This window comes from Lipophrys pholis (genome assembly GCF_963383615.2).
Source record: "Lipophrys pholis genome assembly, chromosome: 6".
NCBI classification, from domain to species: domain Eukaryota; kingdom Metazoa; phylum Chordata; class Actinopteri; order Blenniiformes; family Blenniidae; genus Lipophrys; species Lipophrys pholis.
Genome location: NC_137629.1, coordinates 19,120,689 through 19,142,606, shown reverse-complemented (window position 1 = coordinate 19,142,606; position 21,918 = coordinate 19,120,689). Strand labels below are relative to the sequence as shown.

The 21,918-nt window shown below is 43.1% G+C and overlaps 1 protein-coding gene across 1 annotated transcript in view; it reads left to right on the top strand.

Moving 5' to 3' along the window:
* tenm1 (teneurin transmembrane protein 1) overlaps nucleotides 1–21,918 on the top strand; it is a gene marked incomplete at its 5' end in the record, with an annotated part of 195,095 nt that overhangs the window by 37,326 nt on the left and 135,851 nt on the right. Inside the window, one exon of the mRNA XM_080465661.1 lies at nucleotides 14,496–14,739. Within this exon, the coding sequence (XP_080321787.1) occupies nucleotides 14,496–14,739 (244 nt within the window). The remainder of the gene's footprint in view (nucleotides 1–14,495; nucleotides 14,740–21,918) is intronic.

The following is a 21,918-nucleotide window of genomic DNA, read 5'->3' as shown; positions in this document are numbered from 1 at the left end:
GGTCAGTTTACTTCGCCCATTCTTTTGCCCCAAGGGTTATGATTTTTACATGCAGAGATATCTTTAATCGTGTAAAACCAGAGGATATCCAGGCCACGCTGGAGAGGGGGAGAGTTTACACCATGAGGGATGAATCATTGATGCCGGTCAGTTCATTACTGAAAGTAAACCGCAAACCCTCGATCCATTCGTATATCCTCGGCCCCAATGCCCCGTCCGCAGTGTGTCTCGTGAGCTAAGTGATTACATGTGTGATCCACCAATGATTGGATGAAAAGCTGCTACTTAATTGATAGTCAAAAGCATCGACCTCACAAGTAACTAATTCCTGATTGCAAGTGCGCGTGTGTGTGTGTGTGTGTGTGTTTGTGTATGTCTGTTGCCTGCAGATGTTTACTCAGTCTGCTCTACCTGACCAATATCCTGAATTCATCAAAACATGGCACAAAATAATCTACAGCTTTGTGACTGTGAAGTTTATTTTTGATTGAATCGAAGCACATGCAGTTTATCATCATTTAGATTAATTTTCTGTGTCAAGACTAACCAATTCATATCACCGGATCAAGACATAGTAATACAATCTGGATTGCTTTGTGCAGGCAACACTGAAATTAATGTGGGTTATTTTACCTTTGGGACACACTACAAAATCTGAATATTTCCTATCTCTGACAAAGTTTATTACCAATAAAGGAAAATTGTTGACAGATTTGGCTGACTGAAATTCAATAAAAGAATTACTTCTTCTAACTAGTATACTAGCTATGCTCTTCTCGCTAGTTTTTCCTAGTCCATCCACAGAAAGTTTCACAAAACAGATGATAATTTACGTTCTTTTTGATCCCCCACACTGCTTTTATAAAAGTGAAGAGTCTGCAGGTGGTGAATGGGCACATTTATACAGACTGAATTTCCACACCAAAATCCTTTAGGCCAAGGTTTTTCATATGAGTTCAAAACCATTACACTCCTACTGATCTTTATGTATTTATTACTTATTTATGTAACTTAACTATATTAGTTGTAGGGGTCTATTTGTGCACACAGTGACATCAGTCTTATTTGTAACATGTACTAATACAACTCAGGGCTGTGCAAATCAATCAAATTGATATTACAGTGTGACATTCCCAATATGTCTTTATCATTTTTAAATATGATCAATAAGACATTGCATGCATCGAATACACACGCACACCTCGTTTGTTTGTTTGTTTGTTTGTTTGTTTGTTTGTTTGTGTTTAAAGTTTAATTTCTCTAAGGCACCTCGAGGTCCAATTACAAGACGGTCACCAATTACTGTTTTCCGTTTTATCCTTCAATGAAGCTGCTTTGCTTCAGTTGATAGGTAGAGGACAATGGCAGCCATGATGAAGGATGATCAGGCTTTCCAAAGACAGAATAGAACAGGTGCAAACTGTTTTTGCTGAGAAGGAACGAGCACTTGCAGAGATATCTGGCAGGACTTGCAGATATTCAGATTGCAACTCTATCTTTACAGTGATATGGACGTTAACAAATGATTTGAAAATGTATGTGTGTCTCTCTGTGTGTGTGTGTGTGTGTGTGTGTGTGTGTGTGTGTGTGTGTGTGTGTGTGTGTGTGTGTGTGTGTTGACAGCGTATGTTGACACGGCCGCAGACTGCAGTGTCTTATCTTCGTTTACGGTATCCCTGTGTCTCTCTAGAGACACACCGGGAGCAGAGGGCAACTGCAGTCTGATGTGGGGCATCTGTTCCCACATTTGTTAAATTTCTCCAGGTGTGTGTTTGTGTGTGTGTGTGTGTGTGTGTGTGTGTGTGCGTCTGCGCGATTTTAAAGAAGCGAGTAGAAGAGACAAGCTGCGAGTGTTGGAAGAGTGTGAAAGCATATGCACGTGCGCACGCTGTGATTGGTGTGATAGGTGCGAGCAGTGAAGCGGAACGGCAAGATGTTGTTGCAGTAGAGGGCAAGTGCCGACTTGTCATTGGCCCGTGTTAAAGCTGACCCCGGGGCGGTGGCTGTGCTCACCTCATTGACCGCAAGATGGCCGCCAGTCGAGTCTGCAGGTGGTGCTGGAGACATATCTCTTTCCTCTCGCGCTCGTCTTCGTACCACCACGTCCTCTTTGTCTCTATATCTCCCTCCACCATCTATTGCATGTTCCAGTTGGAATACTAAGCGCCGCTCGTTCTCCAGGCCCGTCCTCCTGTCTTGCAGTATTCACACAGAGCCGTCCTCCTCTGCACAGCGCATACGTACACCCCCCGGATGCTTTCCATGCTATAATCTCAGTGGGGACATTACATGCATAATCTACTCTATAATAAGACTCTAGTTGGCCCTGGATGCCTGGTTGAGATAGGAAGGGAGATTTGTTAATTAGACTCATTCACCGCGCTAGCTAGCAAAGAGCAGGACCTCTTCACAGACGACCTGCTTCTCCTTGAGAAGAGCTACCGAGTTACTGATCAAAGTTTCACATGGCAGCCCACGGGGGATCTGGAGGTGAGCTAAGGTAGAGCCAGTGGACTTTTTTAAGTGAAGAGTAGATGTATTGGGAATAGGAATTATTGACTTGGAGCAGCGTGGTATGGAAATACTGTCTCTGGTGTGCCATCAGTGAGACGGAAAGCTTATAGTACCCTGATTTATGACTGCTGTGGAGAATTGAGTGCTTCATAAAGATTTGCCGCTGGCTGTGATGGAGTAATCAGTGAAGTGATCTGACTTTGCTGCATTACAATTCCGACGAGTTGTAAAGTCAGTCACAATGCCTCGACTTTGTCTGTCGGACAATGCGTGTGGAAGAAGCTACAGTCTAACGCTGGCCCTCTGTCAAGGTCATATGGATTAGAAATGATTGGGTTTCCAATACCCTACTGGGGAGTTCTGCATGATGAATCATCACTCCATTCCAAATCGACACCAATTAAGAAGGGTTTGTTTATTCCGCTGTGGGACATGCTGTGGATGTTCACTTGGAAACGCACGTTCTCACCCCTTTTTGCTTTTCACAGGCAACACTGGCATTTGCAGGGATTATAGTGTAGTGTGTGTGTGTGTGTGTGTGTGTGTGTGTGTGTGTGTGTGTGTGTGTGTGTGTGTGTGTGTGTGTGTGTGTGTGTGTGTGTGTGTGTGTGTGTGTGTGTGTGTGTGTAGCCGTGCATGCTTCCTCATTCACGTCGGGGTTTTGTATTTGTTTCAGGCCGACACCGCATTGGCAATTTGTTTGCACACGCATGCACGTTGGACGTGTTGGCACGTGCGTGTCCACAGTCATGTCACTCAGTGTTTACTGTGTAACCTTCCTCTGTTTGTGCCAGCAGCTTCTTGTCTGTGAGGCATTGCTATATGAAAAGTAAGGTTGTGGAGCCCAGTGCCGGAGCCAGTGAATTCATTTGCATTCATTCCACTGCCTGTCTCTCCTCAGAGCCCATTCTAATTACCAGCAGCTCAGGTCTGCTAGCTACAAGACTGCTCTCGCTCTCTCTCTCTCTCTCTCTCTCTCTCTCTCTCTCTCAGTGAAAAAAATGGGCTGCTGGTGGTGCATTCCTGTAGCTTTGATACCACTCTCTCTTTAGCCTGCCAGGAATCTCTTCATGTTGGTTTGTTTGCTGTCAAGCCCAGGCGCTTTCTCCTGTTTTAGTGTCAGAGTCAGAGGAAATATAGTGTATGCATGTGTGTGCAAGCGAAACTCTTCCGTCATACTCAGTGTGTGCTCGTTGTGATTGTTTTGGGGTTGAGGGAGATGTGCGTTCATGTACAAGAAAAGAGAGAGGGAGAGGGAGAGGACGTGAGAGAATCGTGCGGCTTGTGAAAGATAAATGTGCCCCAATAATCACTGTAATGGCCATTGTGGCGTTGCACATCCAGAGTCTCAGACACCTTGTCGCGCCCTCTTTTCTGCTCGATGCAAATTTCCATTCAGGCCAATAACTCAAATGGTGCGCCGAGGCGAGCAGCTCACATTATGCGGTACTGAGCATGCTCTGAAGCTCAGTTTGACACTTGTGTGCATACTTATGCATGCACGCACACATGTGCGACATGCTACATAGACACACGCTCACACCTGCACGGGGCCCATGGCAGCAGTGGTGGTAATGACCGGGCACCCTGCTGCAGTGACAAGGTCAGGAGGGATCAGGACGCTGCTGCGCTCTCAGGAGAGATGAGCTGAGCTCAGCTAGCTGCTATTCCATTATATGCTACATTCAGCCAAGCTTGCGCGGGCCTTCTTTTCTCTCCTCCTGCAGAACAGCCAAAATTCATTAACATCAAAAAAAAAAAAAAAAGTTTTAGGCTAGGCAACCCATGTCTGTGAAGCATCAGCTGATTAATTATAAGTTTTGAACAGATCATTGAAATAGCGGAAGATTCAAAGAAGCGTGCTCTCCTAAAAAATGTAATTTGAGCGCGGGACCCTGCAGTGAAGTGTTTTGAGTGATGGTAAGCCTCTCGCTGCAGAACTGAGGAGCTACACTCAGGAGGCTTCACGTTTTCTCCAGGGAGATGCTACTTTCAGTATCACCTGCAGCCTAAACATGATTGTGTGGTTGCTCCGGAGTTGTTATTTGAGATGGAGGTACAAACAAGCAATTACATAAATATGCACATAGATCTGCACAGCCGCTCCGCACACATCCAGAAAATCTTCCGGTAGCAGAAAAATATAGCTGATGCATGGCTGCTAATTATCAGGCTCTATATGAAAATCGACTGGGTTCCATATGAGAAAGGAGTGCTCCGAGAGCACTCGGCTTCTTCATTTGTATTTTCTTGCTTTAATTGGACAACATGATTGTGTCACTTTGTTAAATGGAAATCCCACCGTTTATCCCCGTGTCTGCAGAGATGAATCAATGGCTGTTTTTATTCTAATTGCTGTCTCAAAACCCACTGTCATCAGTGTAATTATCAGTGTTTCTGCCGCCATCGCTGCTGTTTTCATCATCGTCTTTATCACTATTATTACTGATGTTATCATCTTTGCCTTTGCTTTTTCCATCACCATTGGCGCCTCTATCTCTAACATCATCTTTTTCAGCCCCATCCTCATTGCTATGATCATTAGTAATATTAGTCCCCGTTGTCACATGTTCGCTATTGTTAATATTGATAACACCATCCCTCATGCTGACTTCATCAGCAACCAGCCATTGAAGGGAGGTATATTGGAACTTATGATGTCTGATGAGATAATGCGTTATCTCTGGTCAGGAACTCCACCAAGACAAAGACAAATTATTACAGAGAGCTGGATGGTCAGCGAGGGCAGGATCCCATCTCATTACCACGAAAAGAAGAAGAAAAACCAGTTAGTTCTAATTTCAGTTGTCTGACCTTTTTATGGGGTTAATTATTTATTTCATCGGAGCACAGCAGTGGAATAAACTTTGTGGCAATTTAATGCAAGTCAATTAAGAGGCGAGATAGATGAAAAGCTATCCTGGGGGAAATTATTAATCTTTTATTTTTAGAGTGGGGTGGATGATGTGGTTTTTAGCTGGGCTGGGTCCAACAGGAGTTGGTAAATGCTCGCTAAAACGGTCACATTCTTCTGTCAGACAGGCAGGTTAGATATTGTTGAGGTCAGGCTCTATGGATTTTATACGGCTTCACTGTAATAAGAGAAATTAACTCTGCGCTATAGAGTGCTGGGAACAATAATATAGAGATGGGAAACAGAGAAAGGAGGGCCATGAGCAAACACCGGGAGTGATGAAGGGGAAGACAAACCTGCTGAAATATTGGGCTTCAAGACTATTGTGGCTCATGGTTTTATGGGATGCTTCACATCAAATGTGGTGCTCTCCTATTATTTAGAAATCTATTTAATTGGGGTTTTTTCTTTTGCACTTTGCAGAATGAAACTTAGAAGGGTTTGGCTGAATATAGCTGGATATGTTTTTTTTTCTTTTTGAGCTGTAGGTCATAATTAAGCTTGCGTGAAGCTTTTTTGTTTGCATGTAATGACCTCATGGTTTTCACTTTATGGGATTGCACCTTCTACATTGCATTATGCACTTGTCAAGTTGCTGGAGCCAATCCCAGGTGACTATGGGTGAAGGCATTGTTCACCCTACACATTGTGTTGTGTCTACACACCAGTTTCAAGTGAAAGGGCATGCGTTTTCATTTCTGAATAGTTTGGCGTTTACACAGTAATGTTTTGAAAATGATGTCCATTTCTGCAGAAATGACAGAAACACTGAAGATAATGGAGTTAGGCTGCCAAGTGATGAATTGGTCCTGTTGCTTGTTTTAGTAATGAAACTACACACGGGCGTAGACAACAATACGCTATGGACATTGACAATGAGTACACTGACATTCGTATGGACAGGCTCCATTGTTATTACGAGTGACTCTCAACTGTAAAGCTACCAAGTCTCATGAGAATATTATCTGGGAGTCATGACACTCTGGAAGCCGCCATTGTTGTTATTGTCTACCTACTCGCATATGTGCAGTAGCACCATCTCTGCAGTGGAGACGGAGTTGGAGAGTTTTTAAAAAGTGGCACAAGTTCATCTGTTTCTACACCGGAGTGCTCAGAGAAACCCAAAATAAGAACATACACGGAGTGTCAAACTGAGTGACTATTGCCATGCTACGAGAGTGTTAACCGCTATCCGCTGTGTGTCCCTCTTTTCCTTCAATTATTGACAATAAATGTAAAACGTTCCCAATATAATATCCTCATTTATTTTAACTTTACTGAACACCTGCTTACATAACCAATGAAGAGCTGAGTTTTGGGCTTGTTCTTCTCTTTGTGTTTATTTTGGGGAAAAAGCCACCACCATCTCCAACGATTGTCTGTGTGTGTGATTGTTTTTCTCTGTGGTTGCTTTGTAATGGATTGGCAACCTGTCCAGTGTCTCCGCTGCCTTTTTCCCATAGTGAGCTGGGATCTGCTCCAGCAGCCACTATATAAAGCAGTATGGAAGATGGATGAATGGAAACACCCTTCCTCGGTTAAGAAGTATTTATCGAAGCTGGAGATTCTTCATTACAGCTACACTGCTGGATTACTGTTTTCAGCGGGCGTGCGGAATGTTTTGGACGCCAGCGGGCCCCACTTTATAACAAAGTTTTTGTCTGTCAGTCAGAATTTAGTGAGTAAGTGCTCAGCTTATTTTCCATTTGACTCAGCTTAACGTCTGTTAAATCTGCTGTTGACAGATCCAAATCAACTATCAAGCCACCTTGTATCACTTTCTGTACGGTGCAGGGTTTGATCCCTCTTGGTATTCAACTGCCGGTGCCCCAAAAATGGAGCTAGTGGACCATGACAGAGAATGCTAACTAGCATCAGCGCTGTTACAGGTTGGACTCAAAAAACAAATGCTACGATAAAATGTTAAAAGGAATCTGTTTGGAAAGCTGTAAAGAGCTTGCTACTCCGTCAAGCCATAATGTGCACTTTACTGACAAATACAGCAAGCTGAAATAAAGCAGACCTCTCATTAATAGTGAAAAGCACCGCTATAAAACAGAACAGCGACTATAGCACCCAAATGAGTGACCGGAGAAACCTGATGATCTAGTTGGAAAAAAACAACACGAGAGCCTGGACAGTTGGTGTCTGCGTATGGCAACAGAACGCCTCTTTTATCGTACAATTTTTATCTTTTCTTTTGTTGGTGTTGTTGTTGTTGTTTTTCTTAAAGTAGGATGGGAATAAAAGGCTGAGGAGGTCACAACGCATGTGCCGCAGGTTTCTGCAACACTTTGAGGTGGGGAAACATTTCTCACGGTTGTTGCGTTCATATGCTCTCTGCCCGTGTAAAGGTAGCGCTGAACATCTGTCACACCCATCAAGACAGGAAGTAGAACATTTTAATGAGCATGACAAGCCTTCACGAACAAGATTATTTTGCACACATTATTCATTTTTCACTCGGTTTTATACCCTCTTGTTAATATCACTTCCAGAGAGAATTGCTCTGTCATGACAGCTAAGTCATTACACACTGCAGCCATTACTTTGTGTGTGCTTGCTGGAACCATTTTTTTTCTCTACTGTCTCTTCTTATTTCATTAATAGGACTTGGCTTTAAATGCCTAAATTATCATAAATACTTAATTTCTATGCAGTTTTTTTTTTTTTAAGGTCCATCTCACCGAGGGTGATGCATTTTTAATGCCTGGCCCAAATACCTGTTACCTGTTACGCTTCCCAGTAAATTCTCCACCGGCTTTAAAATGCTTTTTCTCATATCTGGATTATGTAACTGAAAGCTGATGATTCCAGGAAAATATCTCATAAGCGACTTTCCACAAGTGTCTTTTTTTGGAGGGCTAAGTCCCCGAGGAACCTCGGGGCAGTGGATGTTGAACACTGTCACGACTGTCATCTCGAGCTGTAACAGCCCCTCCCTCAGCTTCCATCCGCTCCCTATAGACTCAATTTGATGTTTTTGAACTCCGAGCTTGGCGGCCAAGTCTTACACGGCCCTTGCCCTACATTGCCAGGCCTATTTAGGTTACATTTACTATTAAAGACTACATCAGAGCCTGTGTGTTTGATGTGGGCCTGTGTGGACGAACGAGAGAAGGGGAAATGTTTTGCTGCCATTTGTGTGAGAGGAGAGGAATTGAGTCGGTTTGTAGATCTTTGGGATCCAAAGCTGCCTCCGCTAAGCCTTCTAAAGCACCATCTGGCAGCTCAGGTCCCCGTGTCACCCTACTCACTAAGATTACACTCTCCCCTGGCCCTCTAGCCTTCGTCCTCTTTCCACCTTTCCTGTCCGCATTATACTTTTTCCTCGTTTCCCCTGCACCAGCAATCATGAATGCAGCAGAAGAAGTTGTGGCAACAATACCCTGAGCTGTTACAACTCAGGTTTTCTAAAATCAATAATAAACTGGAAGTCATTTGAGACTTTGGAGGCAGAAATCATTTGGATTTCTTATTTTGGTTTGAGTACAGTTTGCAACACTATTTCCTATACTCCCTTAGCTTGTGAGAAAACAATCGCAATGTTTTTCAAGTCTCAAATTGAAGCCCTACAGTTTGGAGCATTCAGTCTTTTTGGTTTAATCAGTAACGTTTCTGGATGTCTGAAATCGACAGTTGCGTTATGTTTTGTTCTGTACAAACAGTATCCCAAATGTTCAAACCCAGAAAAAAGTAATCTGCTCACCTCGAGCTTATTGTCTATGTGCTTGATGTCTTCTCTGAGAAATTACATCCTGTTCTTTTACCACACAAATGGGCTCGCATATGCAAATTCGTAGAAATTCAGAAAATCCAACCAAACACAAGAAAGAAATGTCTTCCGCTGCTTCGTCTTATTTATTTATTTTTCATGGTGCAAATCGGTTTCTCCCAACTGTAGTTGGGTTCATCCTGAGTTCAGTCCCTGTTTTGTTTTGGTTCACATGCGTTCGCTACAGTAAACTGCTACAAAACACACAGTGTGTTTTTCTAGTATTACATTACAAATCTCTGAAAAGCCTTTCTTTTGAATTTGTATGCATTGTTCAAGTGTTGTATTCACAGGAAAACCACTCCTCAAAACACAATTTGATTTGCAAAACACATACAAATGAGTACCTGATGGGATTTGACAAACAGTGATGTTAAAAAAATAAAAAAGCAAGGAGGCTTTTACATACTGCACGAATAACATGTTGTATTTTAGACCCAATGGGATAGGAAGTAGATAAAATGAACTCCACGTTGACCAAAGAACATTACTCCCACTGCTTTTACCCCAGAAAGAAATGTTATTCATTGCTGCCTCTGCTGTTTTTGTTGGTTGTTTGGGACTATAAAACTGAAAGCTCAACTCAAAAAAAAAAAGCATTGTCTTTGTTTAAGGTCAGATAAAGTAATTGTAGAAAGCACTAAGAGAGGAGCAGCTGGTAACTAAGGAAACAACCATCATCGGGTTGGGTTTCCATGCTGATGGAGTCACCTTAAACCGCACAGTCCAGAAAGCATTGGACTCGATGTGACTCTTAATCACCCGTGATTTAGAACTGGGAGCATGGTGACAAGAGCAAGATTTCTTTATTTTTCTGATGTCCATAATGTGGACCCACAACGGAGTTGGAGGGTTATTTTATTGAGCTTTCCTCTGAAAGCATCTTTATCAGTTCCTGTGGCTGTCAGTGTCCGGTGGGATGGTACTCCTCTGTCAAGGAAAGAAACATCAGAGAGATTGAGGTTAAAAAAATATATATAATACTGTGGATGTAGCAGCAGGTTATGCTGAAAATGCTTTTGATATCTTACATTCTCAAGTCAACATGTTGGAAAGCATTTGGCACAATAAAAAAGTAGTTAACACTGTTGCCTCTCAGCAAAACAGTTCTCTCTCCTTTTCTGCGTCTATGTGTTTCTTGTTTTTTTTAATAGACATCCCTGCATTTTCACCACTTCAGCAGTCTCAAACCACTCTGGAGTGTTAGTTAGATTCACCCGTTCACACACTGTTGGCGACGGCTGCCATGCAAGTAGCCTGACCTCAATCAGGGATCGTTTGGGGTTCAGTTGCTTGCCCAAGGACACTTCCACACATGGACAGGGCGAGATGGGGGATTGACCCACTCGCTTTCGTATCGTAAGACGAAACCACTTCGGTTTCACGGCCACAGTCGCCTCAAATTCCTCCTCCTCCTCATATTCCTCCTCCTCCTCATATTCCTCTCCCAGTCCATAGATAAGCTTGTTAGGTTAATTGGTTGCTCTAAACTGGCCAAATGTGTTAATGTGTGTGGGTGATTGTGAGTAGCCTGTACAGAGACTAGCTTTTGCACAGTGTTGTTTGGGATTGCTGCCATCTCCTCAAATCAGCAGTTATAGAAGATAGATGCATTTTTGGAAAGTTAAAATGTATATCTAAGAAGATTTATAGCGGTTGCCCAACGCATAGGCCTTTCCTGTTGGCATTTGAACCACAGTGCTACACCAGATGGTGTCCGACTCATTACAAACACATTTTATCGAGTCCTCACTAACAAACCTCAGTAATATAACTTTAGATTCTAATTTGCATTGTCCATTTGCCTTTACCATCCTGCATATATGGCATTAAGTTTACCTTCAATTTAGTTGCATTTTTGAGTATTTCTATGTATTAATCATTGAGGAAAACATCATTGGAAGCGACACAAGAGAACTTTAACTGGATGTTTGCTTTGGCATTACAATTTCTGAATGTATTGTATTGTCCTCAAGTTATGACAGTCTGAATGGAGTTCGAATTTTAACATCCAAAGCAAAGTCAGTGCCTCAAGCATGACTGGAGTGCAAATAACCAACTGCAGTCAAGCCCTGGGACTGCACTATGGCTTCTTCTCAACTTTTGTTTTTCTGTTCAGTTTCTTTTTAAATATAACTCAAACAAGGACAAGAACTGCTGAAAAACATTTACTTACAGTATCTTGCAAAAATCTGTGAAAGTAAGGGGATTTCTGGCTGTGCTCAAAGGACTCCCAGCAACTGATGAATCAGACAGACTGCTAAAAACTGAAGCACCACTTTAAAGCTCCTGGTGCATTACAATGGCACACTATGTAATACTGCTCTAAAAATGTTCTGTCAGTTTTCCCAAAGCATGTGAATTTTTTTTTTTTTTTAATACTCGGAGGTGGTTCGGACAAAAATAGCTTTCATTTTCCACATTCATTCGTTTAGACTAAACAGCACCTCCAGGTGATGACACAAATACGTTTGCTGTCACTTGCCCGGGTCTGCATTCACTGGTATAAGTAAGCAGGTGATTTAGTGCGGCGATAATGAGCGTGTTTTTTATATAGAACAATGCAGCATTATTTGGCGTAGATTCTCCTAAGTATTTCAAATCAGGATCGTACGAAAACAAAAGTGTGCAGTGCTTCGATGGCAGTGAAATAAAATTACACATCCACTGGTGAAAAACATCCACAAGCTGCAAGCCTGTGCAGCAGTTCCAGTTGATGTTTTCCCACCCAAGCACATTAAGCATTGCAGTGAGAGGGAAAAAAAAAAAGAAAAGAAAAAAAAGAATTGCCACATCTCACATGTGGGTGTGTAATGCTGCAGGTCTGAGTGGCACCACAAAATGAATATGTTATATGGTAATGGCACGTCATGAGTAATGACAAGCAAATGCCATTGTATCTGTATGCAGAGGGTGGTGAGGAACACTTTTTATTGCATGCTTTGTAAATATGACAAAGACAATTGAGCAATGTTGCGAGATCAATAGTCGGCGAATTGCCTTAGAAGGATGAAAAACTTACCATTTGTTCAAAGAGCAATTTGACAGCAGTCATGCAGTGTGTGTGTGTGTGTGTGTGTGTGTGTGTGTGTGTGTGTGTGTGTGTGTGTGTGTGTGTGTGTGTGTGTGTGTGTGTGTGTGTGTGTGTGTGTGTGTGTGTGTGTGTGTGTGTGTGTGTGTGTGTGTGTGTGTGTGTGTGTGTGTGTGTGTGTTCTGGTTTTTCTACACGCGTGGGGGATGTTAACTTGATTGCACACTGACCCATGAGGACTTATGTTACCGCGGGGACAAGTATTGAGGTACTGTGAAGGAAAGTCATTAGATTTTCAGGTCAGGACATTTTTAGGGTCATTCTTTGGTCAGCTTAGGGTTCGTGTTAAGGTTAAGTAAATAGTTATAATAGTTATGACAAGTTTAGAGTTGGACGTTAGTATCAGTTTACAGGTCGATGTTGTTAAGTGAACACACAGAACTTTTATTGCATTTTGTGTATTTGCTTGCATGACAACGACGCACGCAGTTAGCCGAAAATTCAACTTTTTCAATGTGGAACATTTCAAAAACATTGTTAGGACATCAACCTGATTGGATGACCCGCTCGTGTCACCATGGGAACACAAATCGAGGTCCCAAATTCGTTAATCTTTGAAGTGAAGACAAACTAAGGTTAGGAAAGGATCATACGTCTGCATACAGTCATTCATATAAGTACGTGTGTGTGTGTGTGTGTTTGTGCATGCTCCCAGGTGTCTGGTTGTGCACACTAGAAAAAAAGAAAAGGCCATCATGATTGTTCCTACAACAACCTCTCAGTACCATTTCCCGCTGGACAGATGGCATTCTGGAAATATTATGAGGAGATGTTTATAGACTGTTGACAGAACTACTTCTGCCATCTTACTTATCTACCACAATATATATCTTAGAAATGTGAAATTTTAACAGCTGAGGGTCATAAAGCCTGATGTGCTCTGTGATATGTCAGTGGAACACTATTTCGATGTGACATTGCCTGTTGGCTGGCATGTTTGTGCAAAAAGTCGAGTGTCATTCTTGAGAAGATCAGAGCGACAGTGCGACGTCGAGGCATGTGCACAGATTTCATATTACGGAAAACGTTGACAATAAAGCATCCTATTACTGTTTGACTGCGATATTTGCGAGAGATGTTGCTACAGTTAAAAACATAACAGTGGTTAAGCTCCGTGTACCAGTAACATGGCTGTGTTTATTCTGGCAATAGACACTGAAACAACCTCATTTAATTGTTCACTTTCCCAAGTTTTCATCTGGCGGGAGTCATAAAATCAGCTCTCCACTGTCATCTATGTAATACTTACACTTGAATAGCGACAACTGTGGTAATCTCCCAGGTGGGCAGCATTTCCCGATACTAAATTATTGCTGACATCTTGGCAGCAAATAGAATTGAGCGGGTGAGAGTTTCTGTCTACCGGATTCAGGTAGACAGACTCTTTACCCTCTGGTTCCAGGCTAATGTTACATTCATTGTCAATACAGCTGGACAGAGTTGGCCTTTTGGGATGAGGGATTTGCCTTGTTCGTGAAACCATGTGGCAACCATATGGCACAAGCTGTCCCCATAAACTGTGATAACTAATGCCCCAGTTGATCATGAATATAGCCCGACATGCACACATGGAAATACATGCAAACCAACTTCATCTGCAGCCGTACCCTCACATTAAGCAAACATATGCACGCACGTTGGATTTGGCAAAAGTGTAATTAGCCGACGCTCGGCTGCAGAAGACAGACTGAAAAGCGAGAGAAAGCAGCAGGGAGGACGAGATGAGGAGAGGGTGAGTTATAGTGAAAGGGAATGATAAATGATGGATTGAGGGAGCTCGAGCTCGACCCCGAGGTTACCAGTGTGAGAGAGCTACAGCTGGCGAGCTCATTCCGTCGAGCTGCAGATCTCATAATAAACATCACATGGGTAGTTTGGGCTGGCGGGTGCAGATTAAGCCAGAGCTGTTAGCTCTTTAAAGACTGCTCTATGTTGCAGCCAGCCAAGAGCCTATTTATAGGACGACTGGAAGTGTATCAAAGCAGGTAGGAAGGGAAGGTGTCGGACAGGGACAGTTTTCAAGCTGATTTATGTCCCTCAATCAGTGTAATAACAATAAACTGTCAACTAACACACCACTTTTATTTGTAATTTATGGCACGGCGCTACTAATAAACCTATGTTTATTTCTCCCCTGTCCCTCCTTCCCTCCTCCTCCTCCTCCTCCCCCTCCCCATGCTTCACTCCACTTCTCCGCACAGAGCTGCCCAGCAGTCCAGGCGGCCAGTTCACATTTCGCCCGCTGCCCCCGCCGCCGCCGCCGCCCCACGCGTGCACGTGCGCCCGCCCGGCCCCCTACACCCAAGTCAGCCTGCAGAGGAAGACCATGCCACCACGGTGTCAGGCCAGCCAGGGGGGGCAGGGGCCAGACGCCAGCTCAGGGGCAGACCCGGCACAGCTTCACAACAGCTGGGTGCTTAACAGCAACATCCCCCTGGAGACCAGGTAAGGCAGCGCAGCAGATTGACGCAGCCTTCATAGGTTGGAGGACTCTCAGCACTGTGTTTTCTTTGAAGTTAAAGTAGTGATTTTTAAAGTGTGGGGATGTCTTTCTCTGGGAATCTCCAAAATCCAGATATCAGGGGGTGTGACTTTCCCCCGGCGTGGTTTTTCACTTTTCAACAATAAGTTAACGAAAGAAGTTAAGTGGAATCTAAAGTTATCAGACGAGCAATCATTTATGCAACTGCAGGCTGAGCTGTGACTGAGTTGGTCGAGCGGGTCATCTCTCAGTTGCAGATTCGATCCCCCACTTGTCCATATGTCAAAGTGTCTTTGAGCAAGACAATGAAGCCCAAACAGCTCCCAGTGGATCTGACCTGATATAAATATATAGACTATTAATAACTTATTGAAATAAAAGACATTTTGTGTCATCGAGATTAATTAAAAACAATACATTTTATATGACTGCAAAACCATAAGTCAAACAGTTATATACTATGTATAAAGATATAAACAAAATCGTCTTATCTAGCACAAGAAGAGTTTTTTTTTCTTTTATTGCCTCGTAGCAGTTAACAATAATACTAAATGAAGTACAAAACAAAGGAGGCATAACATCCAACCAAAAGTGACGACACATGGCAGGAAATGCAGTTGTGAGGCAAAATGTGGTTCAAGCTCTACGAAGAGGGGGGGGGGCTTCAATACAGGGGCTTGCACACACTGTGCAAGCCCCTGTATTGAAACATACAAAAGGAGGTAAGGAGGATTTAAATGTAGGGCTTCGCTCTAAAGAGCTTTCGCTCCAAAACGGCGAACGGCAGTTCTTAGCGAAACTCTTCAAATGAAAGCATCTTCAAGGCGAACCCCCCCCCCCCCCAAAACCCACACCCACACCACCACCACCACCACCACCCACCCACCCCCCCCCCCCCCCCAGCATAATGTCACTTGATTAAAGACATCTCTTTAATCTCACAAATGAGGATCATTAGATTAAAGAAATTTCTTTCATCAGGACTGTGACTTGGCAGAGTTTTACCTTTTTTTTTTTTCTTTTTTTTCTTTTTTAAATCTGAGTAGAATGATTAAGAATGAATGTTGGACTAAAGGATTTGTTCGGATGGACATGTTTTTCACGTGTTTAGAGGAGTAAGTGGAACACCGTGTGGGCCTCTAGGGTATTATTCCAGGACTTTGCACACCATCAAAGTAATAATGAATCTCTCGCCATCTTTTCATTCTCTTACCCCCTACCGCAGGAAGATCTACCAGGGGACCTGCATCTGCGTTTAAAGCCTCCAAAATAAAGCAGGACTAAATATCCTGCCGATATCCTCTTTTCAGGAACACATTGTGATTTCACTTCCAATTTTAGCGCCCGAGAAACATTTCTCCCCAAACGCTTGGAGATGAGCCGCTGGAATTTCGACCCATCAAACAGAATTAGGCATTCGCTCCCTGCATAAGTAATAATTGATCAGAGAATTATTTAGGAGATCCTCATTTGTGAGGCTGCTTTTTCGAGAAGGAGCAGCAAGGTGCAAAAGAATATGTTTGCATGTTTAATGAGAGCTCGGTGCAGTGGCAGGAATCCGCTGTTATGAGTGAGGATGAGATTGGCAGGCTGCCATGCCAGAAAAAGAGGTTTTAATAAGTTATGCATTAGGCCATAATTAGATCTTACCTCATTTAAAGGAAAGGAAGAAGAAAAAAATTGATTCAGTGACAATTTAAATTAATCATTGCCCAGACGTGGGCATCAATGTAAAAGTCTTGTCAGGAATGTACTGTAATTACATTACTTTTCTGTGTCCTTTAAATTAAAATGACCAATAAACAAAATGTATGCTTTTTCCAGCGTTTCAGATCATTCAAACAATATTTGCTGAGCTAAAAGAACCCCCCCCCCCCCCCCAAAAGAGAGATGTGATTATAAAATTCAATTTCTGCAGTGAACTCAGTATATTGGATGGTGCCTTTTTGGTAGTAATACATTTTTGCATTTGGGACTTTATAGTCAAATAAGTTTCATTTGATAGTGCACTATTAGTTCTGAACCATAAAATGTAATTATAGTCATAGTCAATACAATTGCATCTCTTCATAACATTATTCAGATATCTTCGGAGCTTTTTAAAAAGGGGGAAATACGAACAAAGTGTTCACTGCTTAACACTTGTGGGTTGGATTATTATTCAAGCCCCCCCCCCCCCCCCCCCCCCCCCCCCCCCCCCCCTATCATCACTCACACATGCTCCCAATCTAATGAGTTCATATTTTTTGCTCTCACTAACACTGATATCAGCTCAATCTAAGACACAAGATCAAAGATTTTTCAAGTATTTACAAACTCTACATGCTCATGCCAAGTGAATTCCAAGTGACGCTCTTACCTTAATATGAATGGCAAAAAAAATAAGAAATAAAGATAATATCTCTTGTTGTCAAGTGTACCTCCATTTTCCTGCATGCGTCTGATGAATCAGTATTGAAACGTATTGACGTTGCGTCAGCGAAGATTAAGATTGTTTGAAGTGCGCATGGATTTCCTTTTCAGGTGCTCATCCGTTATGCTTCTTGAGAGGCCAGCTGGTGTAAGTGGAAAGATGCAGATATGGATATTCAATATATCTGACCAGGTCTCACACTGGGTGTGTTAAGAGGCATAACAAATGGAGGGACTGTAATAAATTGACTGGTGCCCTGCCTCTTATCGCAAAGGAACTGAGACCGCTCGAACTGAGCATGTGCACTTAAGAGTGAGATCCACTCCTGCCTGTGCGCACGCTGCCGCACATGTGAACAAAGGGCTCCACCTACACACACACACACGCTTTCCACAACTCCCCAGGTAGACGCAGCCCCTGGGCCTCGAGTCTGACCTCCCGGAGAGCGGGAACTCTCATTTCTTCCTGTCTCCAGGGAAATCTGCCCTCTGATACGAATTCAGAACTTCCTGGGCGTCGCCCCGAGATATCGTCTGAGAAGATCAAAGACAGGGAAGTCAGGAAGAACAGTGAAGCATTTAAAAAAAAAAAATAAAAAATGCCACACAAGAAGAAAAGCTCCCCAGGTGTGTTGACGAATGCAGTTTCCTCAGCTGGATTCTTATCTTTCTTTTTTTTTTTTTTGCTATAATCCACCTTCAGTGGTGCAATAAAATCACCTCTCTGGACCCGATCTGTGTGCTGGCCTCACAGATGTGAAAACGCTGTGTTTGACATCTTTATTTTTTTTTTTTGTGTATATTTGTTTAGTATGTGTTCGTCTTTGAGCAAAGCTGTCTTTGGCCGTGCGTGTCTGCCTGTGTTTCCCCGAGTTTATCTCTGGCCTTTCAGAGTTGAACTGCCATTGACCCTTAGGTGTGTGGTTGCTCCGTGTGCAGCCTCCTGTGTCCCCGTCTGACTCCCGGGCCTTCAGCGGGCGCTGAACGCCTGAATGGAGAGGGGACGGGAGGCAGACAGTGAAGGATGGACGTCATCTGCCCCCCGCCGCGGGGTCTCATTGTAGCCACACAGAGCAAAAACACAGGAGAAAGAAATCAACTAAAGGTGACTGGCGAAGGCACACGGAGAGCGAATTCAAACGAAGAAGCAGTCGAGACGGCTTGAATGCAAAAACCAAAGAGAAAAAGGACCGGGCCGGTAATCAAGCCTGTTAATCAGTCTTAGAAAATTAAGTTTTAAAAATCTGTCAGTGAGGTAAAATTTTAAACTGCTTGTCTTGTCGTACTTTGTATTTTATGGATTATAATACATCGTAAAGTAGCTTTACTCTGACATGCATCACACCCTTTTTTTTTTTTTTTTTTTTACACTCTTCCTCCATTTGAAACATTTTCCCACCTATTTTTAAGGTGCGTTTTTACATTTTTTATTTTTTTTTTCTGCCCCCAAAAAAGGGCATCTGGCTGGGTGGACGCGGTGCGATGTGCACTGATGCTGTCGGTCTGCGGTCCGGCCACACTTTAATGGCCCGTTCTCCGAGGGCTCTTCAGAGACCTGTGTCCGTCCTACCAGCAGCCTGCGACCTCACACGTTTTTTTTTTTCCCTCAGCACGGAAAGAATAAAGCTCCACCGAGCTGCGCCGACATACCACAGCCAGCATTAACCCCCGGAGAGCGCGCGGTAACCTGCGGCAATCAACCTGTCTGTGGATTCCAGGAGATTTTTTCTTTTTTTAGTTGTTATTGTTTTTGTTTGGAAATCTCTCTCACACGCACACGCACGCACGCACACACACACACACACACACACATACACACGGCAGAGAATGAAACAATGAGTCATACCTGTTTTCTCCCCCTGATGTCGTCTCCAGTATGGTCGTCCTTTTGTTTTCCCACCGCCAGCAGTCTTTTGTTCATTTGGTGATGGGAGTCAGAACGGCCAGAAACAAGCCGGAGCTGCTCGTAATTGCCTGCCCAGATCCACTTTTCTAAATTGCGTAATTTTCCCCGCGCCCGATACTCCCGCGCTTCCCCGTCCGACACCGTCCAACCTTCGGCCTCCATTATCCAAACACAATATAGATGAAATGCTACCTGGATTAATTGCCCCCTCAGCTTGCTTTCCTATCATCGCCGCCATCTGAATACGTTCCTTTTCATAATGAAAATGAACCTCGTACTCGTTTAACTAATACAGCCGTATAACTTAAGGAGTTGCTTTGATGAGTCCAAAAAGAAGAAAAAAAAAAAGAAATAGGTGAGTCACTGATCCCTGGCTGCCAGGCCTATTTCATTCTCTTTCATATCGGTGCCGCTCTGCATTACAGTCGCTGCTCAGGACGTTGCACCGGTGCCCACCAGATTTGGGCTCCTTCTCTGATGAGCTGATTTAATATTCCCTGCCTTGCTCGCCGTGTCCGTGTTGTGTTGTGGGTGTTCCACTGCACTTTCTAAAGACTCCAACCCCGTTCTTCTTGTTCATGCGGTGATGGTGTGCTTACCTTTGAATAATGTGCGTGTTTAAATTTCTCCCCCGTCCCGGAATTTACTGTGGAGCGTAATATAAATTGCAAGCAGGCGTGTTGGCGCACGGGGACTTTCCTTTCCACCACTTTTTCTTCATTTTCGCTTCCCAAATTAATTTTTGATGATGCATTACTTGCAAGTTTAGCAGACCGCTTAGATTAAGAGCGCACGAGTGCAACCAAATATGTCGGATATTGAGAGTTGCACTGAAGAAGTTCGCAGTTGTTATATCTAAAACCCGAGACTGCCCGTGACCGTCATTTAAAGAATAGCAGGAGAGGGGTCTCTTCTAAAACCCTCACACCTTGGGGGCCCTTTAAATGAGTTTCAGCGAGGCGTACTTCATAGAGCGAGAGACTCTATTCCACCGAGGGCAGATTTGCATAAATGGAGTCAGAATAAGATACCTGAGAAAAGGATGATGTATGCGCCGGTCTAAGCTAATTGGCGAAGGCGTTGAGCCACCGTCCTAGATAGGCCGCCGCAGTAACTGTGATTGTTTCCAACTTCCCACCGTAATCTAGTTTAGAAAGACACAGCAGAGGGTCCCAGAGGTGCCAGGTAGTTTGTGGAACACAGGATGCGGAACGACTCCCTCTTCATTAGATTAGGGCCGCAATTAATTGACAGTTTTCGAAAGCCCCCACCCCCCCCCCCCCCCCAGCAGCAGTCAGCCCGTCACAGCGTGGCAGTCAGGAGCCTCCAGTGGCCTCCGCATGCCAAAGTCATGTGCTGACATGGCAAATTTGTCGATTTTTCTGGTACCTACTTTGTCTCTTCACATTCATTCTTCAAACTGGCTCATCGCTTTCCTTTGACTCTCATGCTGATGATTCAGAGTTACAGTGAAAGGATGAGGACAGGTTAGTTTCACAACCATTGATGATGTGTTGTTGCACTAGTGGCAAATTCAAATGTGATCAAGTTACATAGGAATGTTTGTTTTTAGTTTGTTTTCTTCCCTATATGGGAAATTATTTATTATTATGATTTAATGTGAACTATTTGTACAGCTGTGGAGCTGTAGAATCAAAACCAGCTTTTTTCCAAATTTTTTAAATTCATTTATTCATTAGTGAGACCAAATTCAAAGTCACTGTGCATAATGGAATATTAAAAGACATACAACATGTCGGTGCTTGTTTCAAACAAAAAACGGTTATAAAGGAGGAAATTAGAAGTGAATATATCAGACGACATGTGGGAGGGGGATCCAGAGGCTGAAGACTCTTGGTGTTGAAAGAGGAGCTGGGTGAGTTATTGAACTAGTTTGGAAAAGAGAATCACATTATTCCAGATGGGATTTGACCCGGATGTGGACTAGTGTGGTGGTGCTGGAGCTTGTGTATTCATGTCACTAAGACGATAGTTATTGTTTTTGTATGTGACCAACAACACCAGCAAAAAAAACTTTAAAAAGAGGTAAAAGAGTAAAGAACCCATCTTTGGTACGATGAAGCTGCAGCTTCAGTTTCAAGCAAGTTATCAACTGTCATATAAGTGAAAAAAAAAACACTAAAAAGAAAAATAAAGAGAATAGAGACACATTTAAACGGCCTCCTGTGGGCGGCATCTGCAACATGTTCTCCTGTATGAAAGCAATGTCTAAATAGCTTCAGTTAAATGTCAGGTTGAGAATAATTCAAACACACTTTGTAATTATTTTAAGTGAATTGTTTTGAATATTTAGATTACATTTGACATGCCCCACATTTCAGCCGCTAAACATTTTCATTAAAGTTTTAATCCTGACTTCCACATCATTTCTTTCTGGATCGTGCTCGATGGAGTTTATGTGATTGTATTTCCATTCAGCCTCCTCGGCCTAACTGTGCTCACATAACCCAGCTGGAGTCTTTCCCATTATCCCTCACTGCACACAGTGTTACTGTTTCTGCTGTCAAACGCACACAAATGTTGAAAGCACAAAAAAACAAGCACATTCAAATTAAACGGTGCTGACTTAACCCACACAGCAGTTCAAACTAATCCCCCCCCAAAAAAGTCTATTTAGTTAACGCAAAAAGAAAGAAAATGTCACAGAAAGTTTAGATATTTGAAGTGGCTTAATTCACACCGTGCGGCGGGTTATTTTTGGCTTTACGATGTGACAATAAAACAGAGAGCCAGTGAACATAATATCAGTATTACACTTTGCTGGGACAAAGCGGCTCGACTCGTCGCTGCGGATGAATATTTA